Source organism: Gobius niger (assembly GCF_951799975.1).
Source record: "Gobius niger genome assembly, chromosome: 1".
Classification (NCBI taxonomy): domain Eukaryota; kingdom Metazoa; phylum Chordata; class Actinopteri; order Gobiiformes; family Gobiidae; genus Gobius; species Gobius niger.
The window spans coordinates 17577949-17594536 of NC_136852.1; the positions used below are offsets into that span (position 1 = coordinate 17577949).

A 16588-nucleotide genomic window follows, 5' to 3' on the forward strand; every position below is an offset into this window, starting at 1 on the left:
TGCCACCTCAGGCCATACGTGTAACTGCACCATCTATATCAAGCTCGTGCATGACGACACTTCGACCCAAAGTAACAACTTTTTAAGTGACAGCGCAGAATTTTAGAGGCAGCTGTGTTGAACAGGTCTGGGCTCATTCTACACATTAGGACATTGCTGGAACACCTTGGGGAGGAAAATATTTAGTTTTAACATTTTTAAACTCCATTCAGTCCCTTTAAGGGTTTCACTTATTCACCTAAACCCTTTACATGAACATTATTTACAGTAGTACGTGTTCTCTCAAAAATAAAGTTAAATACTCTCTCTCTCTCTGTATGCTTTGTTGAGAAAAATTGGAGTAGAACATACTGTTTCCTTCAGCTGCCGTCGGGCCAGAGACCTGAGGTGGCCTTTGAACACAGCGCATGGACACTCATTGCCTAACAATGCTGCATGTATCCCTCTGCTCTGGTCCATTTATCAGCAGTGTTTTTACTGAAAAGGGCATTTGTAAGAGTTTGACCTTTGGAAAGTTTGTTGATGGACTTGGTGACATTGGCAAACTGCCACGCAAGTACAAACATGATTTCCATGAGAGTGTAATGTTAATGAGTGCAGGTTTATTGGCAAATTTGTAATTGTGGACGGATAGACAGTTCAAATTATCTAATTAATTTATTTTGACAAGTAATAAGTCTGTCATTCTCATTTATTTTTACTGGGAGGCTGCACTGACAGTGTAGACAAAGGTTCAGTACAGATGACGGACCATTGTCGATGATGGAACAGTTCTGTACAACTCCGAGCTTACACAAGCAAACACTGACACTGATTTCAGTCTCTTTTGTAAAACCTTTTATTTGCTTCAGCTCCCCTTCCCCTTATATTCTGGTCTTCACAGTCACACACTGGTAGTTATAGTCACAGCTGCATGGACATAGAATCTATTGGCCTTATCTAACACCGCCACCACCACCGCCACCAAGCATGAGGAGTCTATGGCTCAGAGTCATAAACACGTCCCGTTCTCCCTCTTAATATACTGCTGAATTATTTAAAGGGATGGATATTGGCAGAGTGGTAAGCGTTCCTGGTTTGATGCACATGCTATGGGAATAGTTGAATGTTGATAGACAAACCGGTGAATTGTCTCTCTAATAGTGATTGCTATGACTTAAAGCCCAAACATGCTTCACATACGCATGATCCAAACAGGGAACAGGGGGAGAAAAGCAACTCATACTATAGTTAAAGCTGTTTTTAGAATCTTTTTCCCGCTTAAATATCTCCGGAAAGAAACCGTTTGCTGTGTATATCTGAATTTGTTTTCTTACTTGTCTTATTTTCATAGCCAAGGTCATTTGCATCTTTCTCTGCTCTTCATATAGTTCCCACTTTGCCAAACATGTTGCAAATATGGATTCTCATGCCTCTGCTTTTCCTGTAGGAGTCCTCGAACAGAGCGTTGAGGGTGAAGCAGCTGCACTCACCAAGGCCAAGACACTCTACAAGTCATGCACCAATGAAAGTAAGCCACCATTCAACTCAATCCAGTTTTATGAGAAAGCTTTATTTATTCATTGCTGTTTTTAAGCTAATTGTTGGTCTACAATGCCAGAACAAATACTGACGTTATGCATTTTTATCCAAGGTCTGATCGAAGTCAGGGGAGGCGCTCCACTGTTGCAAATGCTGCCTGACGTGTTTGAGTGGCCAATAGCCGTGGATGACTGGGAAGCTCACTATGGTATAACCTGATTCTCTACAAGCGCTGATTTTGACACATTGGATACAGGTTGGTTTATTTCATGGTGGCTTACCTTCTTCTGCCATCAGGTGCAACTTGGCGGCTGGAGGACGTTGTCGCTAAACTCAATGAAAAATACGAGACTCAACTATTGGTGAACTTTTTTGTGGGCACCGATGACAGAGATTCCAATTCGCACATCATTCATGTAGGTGTGCAACTGTAGCAAGATGTCCTCCTGCTAAGTACACTGGATTTTCTTTTTTTTTTTTTTTTCTTGTCACGCATTGTAGCTTTGTCAGTGTTAAACATCTAACGGGGCAACAGGGATTTCTACAGTGTATAGGCTAACAATAGGGTATATCGATACTCTCATCCTCCGGAGAAAAGCTCATTTTCAATCAAAGTGTTGATGGATCATTTTCAATATTGTCTATTTACAATTCATCTTTATGTCCAGTATTTGGCCTATGTGTAATCGACTATACCGTATTTTCATTTATTGCCAGTTCGACCAGCAGTCAAGTCTCGGCCTGTTGTCTCGAGACTATTACTCCTGCAGTGGCGCTTACGGAGAGGTGAGCTCACTTACGTAACCTACACCCACCCACACACACACTATACCCACCCACACATGTGATTACGCTTTAAACTGATGCACATCGAAAACAGCTGCAGGTTTTCATTTGGATGCGTGCCACGGAGTCTCGGTTTCATGTCCCCTGGAGCTGGTTCTGGGAAACTTGATGCCCCGTAGAGTAAAAGGGGGTGTCACTTTAAAACAGCAATACCTGAGTTTGATGCGAGGGTTAATACGCAGCAAAAAAGCCTCTGCCAACATGTGTCTGTCCATGTGCAACCTATAAACGTCTGTTTAGCTAATAAGGGATGATTCAACTACAGATTAAGTCATGTCTTAATACGGCGCAGATGTCTGTGATTGGGGAGGCCATCTTTTCTCCATTAACGCGAATTCCACTTAACCAAATAATGTAAACACCTGCTGCACCGCGCGTTGATGTCATGCACTTGTTAACGAACTGTATATGTTTGAATGACAGGCGTGTCGGGCTTACGAGCAGTTCATGGTTGACCTGGCCAAGCTCATACGCGCCGACCGGGGACTGGGCATCAATGAGACCGACATCAGGGAAGAGGTCACGCGAGTGTTCGACTTGGAAAAAGACATCGCCAACGTAAGCATACAAGGGCGATTGTTGTGATTTGTGGAAGGCGAAGGTAAACATGACATCAGTAAAGATACAAACTGTGGACAAATGGAGGGTGTTAAGTCACAAATTATGGCACCGTTCTACTATTGCTTAACACTGTAGATCACAGGTTAGTCAAGGTCTTTAACTAAGATGGTATGCAGTATCAATCCAATAGTGCAATGGATGGAAATTCTGGAAATTACCACCATCTCTCCGGCTGCTCACCTGCTCAAACTGAATGAAAATGGGTAGAAAAAGTTGTTCCTAAATGAGTAAAGAAAGGGATATTTCAGGATTTCTGACACAGGGCATCATTTCTTTGTTATCCAGAGTGTTGTTAATTGTTTTAATTCATGCAGTCCTTATATTGAAGAGTTTAGCGGTGCTAGGCTAGCGCGTGTCTATGGTAACTAGTAGCCTGCATTAAAAACCTCTTCAAAATCATCATGTAGTCCTCCAAACGTTGCCATATCTGATTTGTAGAAATTTCTCTCGTGACTTCCATGTGCAGTAATGCCGCAGGTAAACAAACTACTGTCGATCCGGTAACCGCGCAGATCACTCCGCCGCTGCGTAGCTTACAACCAGGAAGCTGATTCTGCTCAAATATAAGTTCTTTTAGATGCAAAATGCTTATATTTCAAACATTATTCAGTCAACACAGACATTTATATCAGTAGTCTCTGGTGTTATATGTGATTTGCCTAAGGTGCACTGTGCTTGGGTCAGACTGTTCTTAATGCAAGCAACTAGTTAGCATAGACTTACGCTAGCCTAGCACTAGTCTAGCACTAGCCTAGCACCACTAAACTTCAAATATAAGGACAACATGAACAACTCTTTGGATAACTAGGAAATGAGGCCCTCAAAAATCATGAAATATCCCTTTAACAATTATGCAACCTATTTCTATTTTTTGTGTATGTATTTTCGGAACCCAGAATGTTCTATTTACCAAATATTGACTGTGTGACCTTTTCTTGCCTGGAGCTCAATGCTGTCTTGTGACTCCTGTCTGGATGACAATTAACTGGACACAAGCACCACCAACAACTCCGAGACGCTTTAGCTTTCCAAGGTGCACATTTGTCTTTGGAAGCCTGTCTTGCTTACTGCCATGCTTCACTTGAGCTCCACTCCAGCACTGGCTTTTATAGGGCATTTGCTACCTTCTCAGGCTTGACATTTACAGACCCCCCCCCCAAACCTCCTGGGACCACTGATATGTTTGTTGGTGCTGGTCTCCGTGCGTGGTGTAGCCATATGGATGTGTTGGAGAAAAAGGTGTGGTGGTTCTGTGACAGGGATTGTGATTTCTAACCCACACGTTTCTCTTTCTGCTCCTCAAGGCCACAGACACTCCAGAGGACCGTAACAACCCTGTGCTGCTTTACAATAAGATGGAGTTAGGAGACATGAACGCCAACTTCACCCTCGAGGTCGAAACGAAGGTAGGATCTTTCTCATATACAGTAAATCCTTTCTGGTTATGTTTTTTTTTTTTAAATGTCTTTGGATTCTTGTCTTCCATAGACTTTTAACTGGAGTTACTTCACAGCAAAAATCATGAACACAGTCAACATAACAGTCCCTGATACAGAGAAGATCATTAACTACTCGCCAAACTACTACCGAAAGCTCAACATTCTCCTCGCCAAATATACCAAGCGGTAAGACGGGGCTGCTGTGCTGTTTAAATATGTTTTGCCCGAGAGTGCCCGGTCAATAAAAACAGATGCTCCTCTTTGCCATGTGCTGTGCCTCAGCTTTTATGTGTGTGTTTTCTTTGAAACATTCTTCATTTTTACAGGGACCTACAGAACTACATGGTGTGGCGCTTCGCTATGAACATGGTGGTGGGCCTGAGCAGATCGTACAGGGACACCAGGAAAGCTTTTCGAAAGGTACAAGCTGCAAGCCTAAAGCTGTCGCTGTATGAAAGACACGCAGCTGTGCGAGAACTTGCTTTAGCTGCTTTTGTGGAGTACAGTTGAACTTTCTCTACTGCAGTACACAGAGCCAGATGTCAAATTTAGACCAGCAGAAGAGTGTCAAATGTGATAGTTCCGCATTCAACCAAACTTAATAACTGTGAACTCTTTTTTAGCAGATGGTTTTAGATACCTCTTCAGGGCAGAATACTAGGTGCACATTATTCATAATGAAATATGAATTACGATCGAGGCTCTAAAAAATGGCGATGCACGGTCTAGGTTGTCCAGCCTGTAATGAATATGATGTCGCTGTTAGGGCTGGGTACCGTCAAACGATACCAGTCGGAAAAAAAAAGTTTAGGTACTACTTTAAGTACTTCACCCTCGAAGTTGAAACGAAGGTAGGGTCTTTCTCATATAAGAGAAAAAATATAAGTATTGAAAGCAGGTACCGAAAAGGAATATAAAATCTTTATCTTCATGCTGTTGTTCATAAAAAAAATAATAACAATTGGAAAGTATTTTTTCCGCCCTTTCTTGGTTCTTTCACATCAAAAAATGATAGAAATGCACACCAAAAAAAAATGGAAGGGAAAGGAATAAATTAACATTATTAATCTGTTTTATGGTTCAATATGACAAGTAATAAGTATCATTTAGGTCAGTATCTAAAACCAACTATGGTTAAAGTACCAGTATCGAAAAAAATTCAACGGTACCCAGCGCTAGCCAGTGTAAGTCTCTAAGCACTGCAGTAATAAATAACTAAATAATACCCAACACACTCTTGTAACACTCATCACCATTCCAGCAACATACACTGAGGTTATATGACATAAAGTGCCCCCCTGAGGTCGGTTCAGTGACTGTTTTTGTGCCCTGCTCCACAGGCTCTTTCAGGCACCACCTCGGAGGCAGCCGTGTGGCGACAGTGCGCTCTTTACGTTAACAACAACCTGGAGAACTCTGTGGGACGACTGTACGTGCAGGAGGCCTTCTCTGAGAAGAGCAAGGAACTGGTCAGTCTGCTTGTCTGCATTCAGTGTAAAGGGAATCATTTGACCTCATAAATGGTGGTTTGGTTTTCCCATCGGATAAAGGTTTTTATCTTGGGCTCAGAGTACTGCCTGCAGCTGCAGTCTTCTAAAGAGTGAACTATGACCTAAGAACATAAATAAAACAATACATAAAACTGGATAAAAAACAAGATAAAAGGAAGATGATGAAGTGCAGCTAAGGTTTCTTTTTCTTTCTTTTATTATATTTTTTTGCAGGACGAGCAACAGAAGCAAGGATAAAAGAAAGCTTTCAACATTTAATTCCTCAAATAGCTCTTTATGCACATAATGGGTTGGGTTTCTTAACATTTATGGGACTGAAAGCCCAAGTCATGTATTATTTTGTTAGCTTTCCTAGCCCAAGTCATATTTCAACGGTTTAATGGGAATCCTCATACTGATGACTTAGGCAGTCCAAATGAGTGTTATCTTTCCTGAGTGTCGTGTGCTGTGGGTTTGTTGATAATATCAATGACAGAAATGTGAAGTGATATTGTGCAAAATTTAAATCTAGCAATCTATTTTCACCATCTAACAAGGCCATGACATTATTCAGAAAATAGTAAACAATACATGAACAAAACTCGACTTCTCACTTTGACAGGCTTTGTCTTATTTTATACACGTCTCCTAGTTGTGAGTGCTCCTCCGTTCCTTCCGCTCCCTTCTGCTTTCGCTCAGTACATGATGCCCACTCAGCTTGCTCTGCTCTGGATGTATATATGGTTATAAATGTCCCAGCGTCCACGTGATTGCTAGCGTGTGTGAGTGCATCTGCTACACAGTGTAAATCATCACCTTGTTGTGCTTTACCATATGGATCCCTGATAGTGCCAAATGGACACGCACATTTGTGTGCAAGGCTGACGCACAACTGCTTCTCGCGTCACGTCTAGGCACAGATTTATAACTCTGTTTATGTATATTTCTCCATGTCACGGATTTCGGGAGTAGTAAATATTTATTACAACAGGTAGAAGATGAGTCCAGGCATGGATGGAATACAGAAATGGATTCTGTGGAGGCTCCTGGTGCAGTGACCTACCTTTGGCTTTAGAATTTTGAAAAATACTAACAGGTGAAGAGAGAAACAAGCTCAGATAGCTCTACCATATACACACAGCTGATTAAATTGAATAGCTTAAAAAATAGGTAGCACTTTCCTGAAGTGCAACGGCGCCAGCCTTTTTGTCTCACGCACCCCATAATCTCTTAAACCCCACCTGAACCAAGCATATTTTGTCCAATTTGTCCTAACAGCTCCTTGAAAAATAGCGACGAAAACGAGGATGAAAATGCAACAAAAGAGTGACAAAAACGTGCCGGAAAAGCAGCAATAACACAATAAAAAAAAGCGTCAAAAACACAACAAAAACAGAAGAGAGACAAAAAAGTGATGAAAACATGACATAAAAGAAGAAGAAGAAGAAGAAGAAGAAGAAGAAGAAGAAGAAGATCTTTATTTATATAGCGCCTTTCACAGACATGGTCACAAAGCGCTTTACATGACACAATTGTACATTCACTCCATACTCGGTGGTGGTAAACTACGTCAAAGCATCAATAAAGCTACGAAAAAATGATGGAAAAGCACAAAAATCTACAAAAACGCTTCAAAAACGTGACATGAATGTGGCCACAATGCAAGCAAAAAAGATATGATCAGTTTTGTCCGTCTTAACTTTCAAATAGGCTGTAAACTCCAGTAGAATAGCTTTTAGGTCAGTTTTGCTTTTAAATTCCTCATACCCTGCTTGGGAAACACTGTACAGCACAGATATAGGATAGTTATAGAATGCAAATAGCATGGCACCTAAAAGAGTAAAAATATGATAATCCTACTCCAGTATACCGATTGTCAGTTACCAAACATCTATTTATATATTTTTTCTCAGTAATGTTTGGAAATAGGGCTACTAAATGTATTATACTTCATAATCCATTGATACCATGCTATTTCGTTCCTATTACCATGATACAGTGCATCCAAATAGCTTGGAATAGCTTTCTGATTCAGGTCTTGCTTTCTCTTTCTTTCGATGCTGGTGTGTTTTGCTCTTCGTCTTCTTTGACATTATGCTAATATACTTACTTAGAAACGGCCGGACAATGCATGAGGGACATTGACAGTGATGGACCTTTGTTTGGTTGCTTCTGTTTTCTAGCTAGATGCTTTGTGTGTTGGGGAAAAACTAGCACCATCCTGCACAGTTTATCGTTTTTCACTACAGATTCTCCAGTAAGAAACTGCCCTGTGAAGTGCAGTGTACCATGTGTGTCCTACTTACCTCTGCTCAGGTAGTGTGTGCGCTAAGGAGAGGTACATTTATAGCGTCCTGAGCTCCACAGAAAAGCAGAAAAAGAAGTGTCAGACTTATGTTTTTGATGCTCAACACTATCCCAAGACGGAATACAACTTTTGGCCACATGAGACATATACCAGAAAAAAAGATTTGAGCTGTCATGCTTTGGCCATAAACAAGCGACAGCACATCTGGGACTCAGTTAAAAGAGAAGACAAAAAAAAAAGTTGCGATGAGTGAGGGAGCGTGAGCAGCATGCTGTATACTGTGGTCAATGGCAGGTGGAGATGCTGAGGGGCAGGGGCTGGGGGCAGGCCAAGAGATTTAATGGCGTGTATGTGGCAGGATTGCTGACCTACAAAACCTGGCACAGCCGGCGCGATCGTAACATGCCAACCTCAGATTCAGATTTCAGGCATGATGCTTTCTGAAATGTGACTAAGTACATTTACACATGTGAAGAATTCAGTAAAGGTATTAGCCACTCCTGTCACTGACCCTATGGCTTTAACAGTATCAGTGGTGGACAACCTGAAAGTGTTAGTCTTTTTTAGGATCCAAGCCCAAAAGTATTTCTCAGAGAAAGATAAGATAAGATGTAGCTTTATTGATCTCACAATGGAGAAATTCACTTGTAAACATCAGCTCTGAAGACCACTCAGGGGTTCAACTAGACAGGATAATGTGCAAAAACAAATAGGCTTGCCTTATGATGTGTCTGTGGCAAGCTGCTGTTTGACAGAGAATCCCGCCTCACTTAGCTCTGGATGGTGGACCATACCATACCATACCATACCATACCATACCCTACCCTACCCTACCCTACCCTACCCTACCATACCCATACCCTACCCTACCCTACCGTACCATACCATACCATACCATACCATACCCATACCCTGCCGTGCCGTGCCGTGCCGTGCCGTGCCGTGCCGTGCCATGCCATGCCATGCCATGCCATGCCATGCCATACCATACCATGCCATACACATACCCTACCCTACCCTACCCTACCATACCATACCATACCATACCATACCATGCCATACCATACATACCATACACATACCATATGGGTATGAGTCATTATCCGCAAACTCCTGCAAAGAGCAATAACCCACTGCATGGCGCTGCAGTTAGCACTTGCACTTCACAGCAAGAAGGTTGCCGGTTTGATCCCTGGGAGGACAGGGCCTTTCTGTGTGTAGAGTTTGCATGTTCTCCCCTATGTAGGTTTTCCTCCGGCTGCTCCGGTTTCCCCTACCACAAAAAACATGTACAATGTATGACTAGGGTGTGTGTCTGTGTGCGAATGGTCAGAGGGTCCGTTGATATGTGCAGCTGCATTTCTGTAAGTCTACCCCAGGGAAAACCGTGGCTACGTAGCTTACTTGTGTGCTAAGAAAGAAGAAAGTTCCCAACCCTGTGTCACTTCTGTGAAAAAGAGCTATACAAATGAGCTTCCATCCTATTACAACGAACATGAGAATTGAAACTCTTTCCACCACCAAAACTCATTGTGATCTCTCCCTTGCATAGGGTTATCATCACCCCAGATTGGTCTATTACTCAAGTGCAGTATTCTGGCCTCACTATCCCCCTCATGGGTTTTGTGGTTGGCCATGGCAAAGTGTCCAAGTGTGTTGTGGTGTGTTAGCGAGAGCTTTGCTGATGTGAAGAGACAGAGGAATGCATCTGCCTGCCCACTGCCCATCATTATGGCAGTCTGTTTGCAAATGCAACCTTTCCTTGTTTTACACGGCATTTACTTTTCCGTCTTGTCTTTTTGTCTTGTATTGTGCAAGCCATGTTTGGTTTGCACAACAAAATCCCATGGTGAAGGCGTCAGTCTGTCTGTCTCTCGGTGTAGTCCAAGCGCATTCCTGAAAAATTCCTCAAAAGTAATAGAAATACATAAAGTGTAATAAAGGGATACACATACTAATAAAAATGTGTGACTTCTCAAACACTGACTTGAAGATGCTTTAGGCAAATAAAATGAAAGAGCTGACAATAGAAAATGTTGTTGCACAATACTGGATGCATTTATGAAACACCTTTTCATAGACATTGTGAAACTCTCCACAAGCCCTCTTAGCAAAACGCCCACTCAGTGGAGACTTTGAAATACAGTATACTGCACTGTTAAGCATGCCATCTTCCTTCTGACTGCTGATTTGATTAAATTTTCCGTGATAATCTGTGTGGGCCTCAGATGCAGGAGATGATTAAGGACATCCGAGAAGTGTTCATTAGCAATCTGGATGACCTGACCTGGATGGATGCGCAGACCAAGAAGGCAGCTGAGGAAAAGGTAACTACAGTTCAACTCAATGTGGGGGTAGTTTTTATCAGTGAACACAGGGAAATTAACATTGTGTGTCATTTTTGTTTTGCGACTTCTTCTTAAGGCCAGAGCGATTCGAGAACGGATTGGATATTCTGACAACATTATGGAAGATCAGTTCCTTAACAACGAGTATAAAGATGTGAGTGCAACACTTTATAATGTTAATGCAACACTTGCGTGGATTTGTGAAGCATTAATCATTTGTTGTTTATTTATTTTGTCAATGTCCCTAAAAACACATTTTCTTTAAGTACATTGCATTTAAATAACATGTACTAATGATGTCATTGGGTACATGATCTGAACCTAAGTAAGAGACAATTGGCACATATAAAAACATTTCATTTACTAAAAAAGATCATTTAAAGTCTTGAATTACTCTGTTATTCAATCTTTTAAAATTACAACATGAGTATATCAGCCAAACCCCATGACATCAGCAGGTGGGGGGTAAGTGTTTGAGGGCTTGAGGAGGAGACTGAGTAGATTACACAGTCAAAAAAAAGAAAGAAGCAGAGCAAGAAGGCCTCAGGTTCGATTCTCAGGCCGGATGTGGAGTTTGCCTGTTCATGTTCATGTCCTTGTCTGTGGCTGGGTTTTCTCTGGGTGCTCCGGTTTCCCCCATCAACTCACAACGTGCACAGGAGACTAAAACCTCCAGGATCCAGGCTTACGGTCTGGAAATGGGCACTGTTTGAAGGATGAGACAAAATGTCCTCACAGGGATAATAAAGTCCACATACAAATAGTAATATAAATGGTGCCACTATGTTTCAATACTATTACCTTGCTAAGACTGTGAAGGACTGTAAAAGTGCTACCAACTCTTTTAAGCACATTTTTCACCACTGTGCGAATGCCTTCTTTTTCTTTTTTTGCTCTAACAATACCCGCTTCACTGAACCAGCAACCTCTAAAAAAAAGCCTCTCAGTGAATTATGGGCTGGTGATGTGAGATTTTGTAGCACAATAAATGACTTGGCGTTGAGAGCTTTCATCGCCGCTAATCTCCTCTGTTTTTGCGTGATACAGCTCAACTACAGTGCTGAGGAGTACTTTGAAAACATCTTGAAAAACTTGGAATTTGCACAGAAGAAGCGGCTGCGGAAACTCAGAGTCAAAGTCAACAAAGAAGAGTAAGGCTGTGCTTGTGCTATAAAAGATACATGGGAAATGATATTCCACACATTTGAATGAAAGCGCTCTTGTGTTGCGAGTTTGCCTGCATTTACTGTAGTGCTTTCTCCCACACTGACACCCACACTCACGAGAAACAGCAGGAATACTAATATTAGCTTTGGTTATTATTAGCATAGGTTAATTTTCTTATTCAGACTGAATCTCAAATGCACACTCGCTTCTCTCCGCAGGTGGGTAACCGGAGCTGCTGTTGTAAATGCGTTTTATTCTTCTAGTAAAAACCAAATAGGTAGGGAGTGTATGCTAATGCAGCCAATGATGTGCTTGTGAGCTTGCATTAACAGTGTGTTGTATGGTTTCAGTGTTCCCTGCAGGGATTCTACAACCTCCTTTCTTCAGCAAAGGCCAAACCAAGTCCCTCAACTACGGTGGTATTGGCATGGTGATCGGCCACGAGATAACACACGGCTTTGACGACAATGGTATAACTTTATTCAGTGCTTCTATTTGATACAAAGTGATTTAGTCAGATCTCCTTGGTGAGATGAATAGATTTGAAGTAGAACAAGTACTACATGTCTTTCTTCAGTTTTTCATACATTACATTGTAGCAATAATTTAGGTGCTACTACAGTTTCTCTTTGTCTGTACTTGTACCTATGTTGTAAAAGTTTGGGCTGCTTTGTACTGGTTGCTCAAATGTGATTGAGGAAAAGGTTGAATTCAGAGGAAGAGTACCTTGACCTAAACCTATTGAAAACGTGTTTATATGTATTATGTTAACGGAAATAATTTGGTGATTCAGGCAGGAACTATGATAAAGATGGGGACTTGAAGGACTGGTGGACCCCAGATTCCACGCAGAGGTTCCTGGAGCTGTCCAAGTGCATTGTGGACCAGTACGGAAACTTCTCCTGGGACCTGGCAAACGGGCTCCATGTACGTCACTGTTCTCTGTTTGCGAAGTGCTCCTCTTTTCTCAAACTGACCCAGCATTATATAACACAAACCAATATTCTCCCTAGCCTCGACTTTAATCTATCCAAAATCCATCTTGAAAGGCTCGAGCGAAAAAAATGTTAATACACTTCTGACATGTATGTAGTTGAGTTGTTCTGAAAGTAATGTAGAAGGACATACAGTACATACAGCGTAGTGTTAATGGGTAATAGAGCTAAGCGAGGAAAGTAACTTTTTTTTTCTTCAGCATATAAGTAATCATTCGCTTGTTTTGCCATAGTGGGTGTCTTTCCATTTGTCTTATAGGTGTCAGATTTTTGTAATCCAGTTGGTTTTGAATAATTTAGAGTGGAAAGATTGGAAAGAAAGAATGCTTATCAGTAGGATGCACTTCAGGCTTGTCCTTGTTAACACCGTCGACTCGATTAGCGTGTTATGCTGTATTGTAAATAATAAATAAGAACAATGCTGGTGCTAAAGCACACAGAGACAAAGTAATGCACCAAAGCCATATGTTCAGCTTTTGAAGTCAGAACACATAACACAAACAAACATTATAGAAAAATATCATGATAGTTAGTATTTTGGAGAGCCAAAAGCCTTGGCAATGCAGCAGGATATTTTACCATGGGAATGAAAATGCATCAAGCCTTTCCATTCAACCAAGGGCCTATTTATAGTTGTCTCCCGTCAAAGCACTTGTGCTGGCTCATCTCATCTCCGTCTTTAATATATTGTGTTGTCATAACCATCCCTCACCCCCTCTGCCTCCCGCCTCCTGCGTCTTTTAAACAATGCTGTTATTTATTTTCCTCTGGGAAAAATGATTTTTATTTTTTTATATTAAAAATGAGTGATATTTGTAACTGGCTGAAATAAAATGAAACAATTACAGTCTCCTCCAGTGCACTGCCTCTCACCAATCTGTGTCTCCTCTTTGTTCTCGTCCACAGTTAAACGGTAATAACACCCTCGGGGAGAACATCGCTGACAATGGCGGTATACGGCAGGCCTATCAGGTAATGAGCCACAGGCAGCAGTTTTGAAGTAGCGTTACCAGAGGAAGTTATAGAATCTTTTTTTTCTCTACAAATAGAGTTGAAGTCTGGAGTTATTTTTTGCTCTTTATGATTATGACCTCTCAAAGAAAATGAATGATCTTCTTATGTGACACATTATAAATGTGACACGTCATTTGTTAGTTTAAAAAGTTATCTGCCTAAAAACATAATTTGTTGCCAGGGTGGGAATTCACAGTGTGTTGCTGGATTATGCATATCACACATTTGACATGTGTATGTCTTAATAACTAAAATAAGAATATCAAACGTATTCAACTTGCACTGTATCCTTTCTTGTTGCAGGCCTATAAAAACTATGAAGCGCTGCACGGTGAAGAACCACCTCTGCCTGGAATCAACCTGTCCCACGATCAGCTGTTCTTTCTAAACTTTGCCCAGGTATCAAACATTCTGCTGCATCGACAAAGACGAGTGCTGTGAAGGAAAGCTAATGCATGCGTGATTTACTGTATGATAATAATAATAATGAAGGAGTATGGCTCAAAAGCCCTAACAATCGTAACAATAGGCTGGCGATTCGAATCCAGCTCTATTCACTGCGTACTGTCATTGTGTGCTGGGGCACTTTCACATTCACCTTTGCTGATGAAGGTGGTGTGTGAGTGAGTGGTTAGTGTCCACTCCAGGGCAGAAGTAACTACACACATCACTTACCACCAGTGAGTGTGAAGTGTGAATGCATAGTAGCCCCTTGTGAGGTGCTTTGTGACCTTCTCTGGAAAAAAAACGCTATTCAAATCATTCTCTTCCCTTCCTTCCCTTGTGCTCACTATGTTAGATTTGGTGTGGAACACATCGGCCAAAGCAAGCCATCAATTCCATCAAAGTCGATGTTCACAGTCCAGGGAAATTCAGGTACAGTAATATACAAGCATAATACAGAGACAAAGCATGTTTACTGTAATATTTTCACTCCTACACTTGCTAATTGCAAACACAAAAAGGCCATGCAGCATTCAGAAAAATCTTTTAACAACACTTTGAAGACTGCCTAAAGGTTTTCAATAGACAGTTGCTTTCTGCTAACTCTAATGCACTTTCTGTTTCTGTTAACAGGGTACTCGGTTCGCTTCAAAATTTCCCTGAATTTGCTAGAGCGTTCAAGTGCAACAAGAACAGCTACATGGTGCCAGAGAACGTCTGCCGTGTGTGGTGATTCTGGTGAAACCATAATGTGAGCTGGAGATTGTCACATGCCAGCATTTACCCCGTGACTATTGGGTTTTTGAATGTGGAGGCGAACAGTAAAAACAGCCTCTTCCGCCTTTTAGAACCAAGTGGACCAGGACTGGTGGACTGACACCGCAGTATGCACTTGTTTTAAGACACTGGTGGACTTTGCAAACAGATGGAGTGTGTAGTTCATTCATATTTAGTTTCACTGGATACAATCACGTGTTTATCATTCATACCTGACTGTAAACATGCTCCATTCAGTTATTTGCTTTGATTATGACCACTCAGAGGAAACTTTAATTGGCCCTAATTCTGTGTGGGACGTAGTAAGACATAATGTAATGGTAACAGTGTGGTGAAGGATGACACACTAAGAATATGCTGGTGGTTAAATTAGATTTTTTTTTATATATATATATATATTAAAAAGGGTAAACATTATGCCACTAACTGTGTGGCATTACAAGGTAATAGTGCCAAAAGAACAAGCCAAAAAAAGAAAAAAAAGAACAAAAAACACACAAAGAAGAAAAAAGTCTTTTGGAGCCAAATGAAGACTGCCTCTGACACACCATGTTTAAGTCATATATTTTTGTATGGATCTTTATATTGTATATAGCTATCAAGTACAGTATTATACACAGTTTCTGGGATGGCAGGATTATTAGCAGATTGTCAAATGAACCGAAATTAGGTTCTTGCCTTTTGCTGCTGCCAGTTGACAATCATCTGACACCTTTTTATGCAGCCTTTCTCTCCTTATGAGTCTCTCATTAGCAGCACATCCCTGTCTCATTATGTTGGGTCTACAAAGCAGACGACTGCTATGCCTTACATTTAATGTCTGTTGTATGTGCTTAGAGTGGGTGGATGTGGAATACGGGACAAACAGTAGTCACGGACAACAACAAAAAAGTAGAGAAAAATGAATTTGCTATAAACTTTAAAAAAAATACCTTTCTGCATCGTAATTAGATACACATCACATAACTATTTGTTGGAATTTTCACATAAATCACAATTGCTTTCATTTTTGATCATCTTAATGATGTTTTAGTTTTAAGTTACAACACAAACAACCTGCCTTTGATTCATAGTGCAGCAAATTGTTGAAGATTGTAATCATTTCTACATAGTTTGTGAGGCAGGGCACGATGCTCACTGCCTGTCTCTGCCTCCCACACTCCACCTGTAGAAAAGAAGATATACCTCAGTTGCCTGTATTTAGATACTTTATAATGACTGATAATCGTATTGAAGAACATTTGTTTCAAAATAAATCTTTAAATTAAAAATCCCTTCCTTGGTGCATATTTTCACTCTTTCACTTCTTTTTACTTACCTTAATAATAACAATAATAATAATGATTTATGTAGCGCTTTTCAAGACGCCCCTCCCACTCACACACACACGCACGCATGCACACACACACACACACACACACAAAACGGGTTGTTGCACTGACTCAGTGAGGTTAAATGCCAATTTGAACAGATGTGTTTTGAGAACAGATTTGTAATGACCAATCTCATCAATCTCATCAGCTGTTTGTATGTGTGAATGGACTGAGTTCCAGAGTGTGGAGGCCGGGCCACAGAGGGTTCTGTCTCCCATAGTCCGCCACCTTAACAAACCACTTAC

At 41.1% G+C, this 16588-nt stretch overlaps 1 protein-coding gene across 1 annotated transcript in view; it reads left to right on the top strand.

Annotated features, from left to right (window-relative positions):
• The window catches only part of LOC306962945 (neprilysin-like), a 33629-nt gene extending 17369 nt beyond the window's left edge, over window positions 1-16260 (top strand). Inside the window, exons 5-23 of the mRNA XM_079556331.1 lie at window positions 1430-1510; window positions 1634-1729; window positions 1819-1937; window positions 2239-2307; window positions 2791-2925; window positions 4293-4394; window positions 4477-4613; window positions 4754-4847; window positions 5768-5896; window positions 10454-10552; window positions 10650-10727; window positions 11621-11724; window positions 11959-12017; window positions 12091-12210; window positions 12534-12667; window positions 13642-13707; window positions 14053-14148; window positions 14549-14625; window positions 14827-16260. Of these exons, the coding sequence (XP_079412457.1) occupies window positions 1430-1510; window positions 1634-1729; window positions 1819-1937; window positions 2239-2307; window positions 2791-2925; window positions 4293-4394; window positions 4477-4613; window positions 4754-4847; window positions 5768-5896; window positions 10454-10552; window positions 10650-10727; window positions 11621-11724; window positions 11959-12017; window positions 12091-12210; window positions 12534-12667; window positions 13642-13707; window positions 14053-14148; window positions 14549-14625; window positions 14827-14926 (1895 nt within the window). The 3' untranslated portion in view covers window positions 14927-16260. The remainder of the gene's footprint in view (window positions 1-1429; window positions 1511-1633; window positions 1730-1818; window positions 1938-2238; window positions 2308-2790; window positions 2926-4292; window positions 4395-4476; window positions 4614-4753; window positions 4848-5767; window positions 5897-10453; window positions 10553-10649; window positions 10728-11620; window positions 11725-11958; window positions 12018-12090; window positions 12211-12533; window positions 12668-13641; window positions 13708-14052; window positions 14149-14548; window positions 14626-14826) is intronic.
• The last annotated feature ends 328 nt before the right edge of the window (window positions 16261-16588 follow it).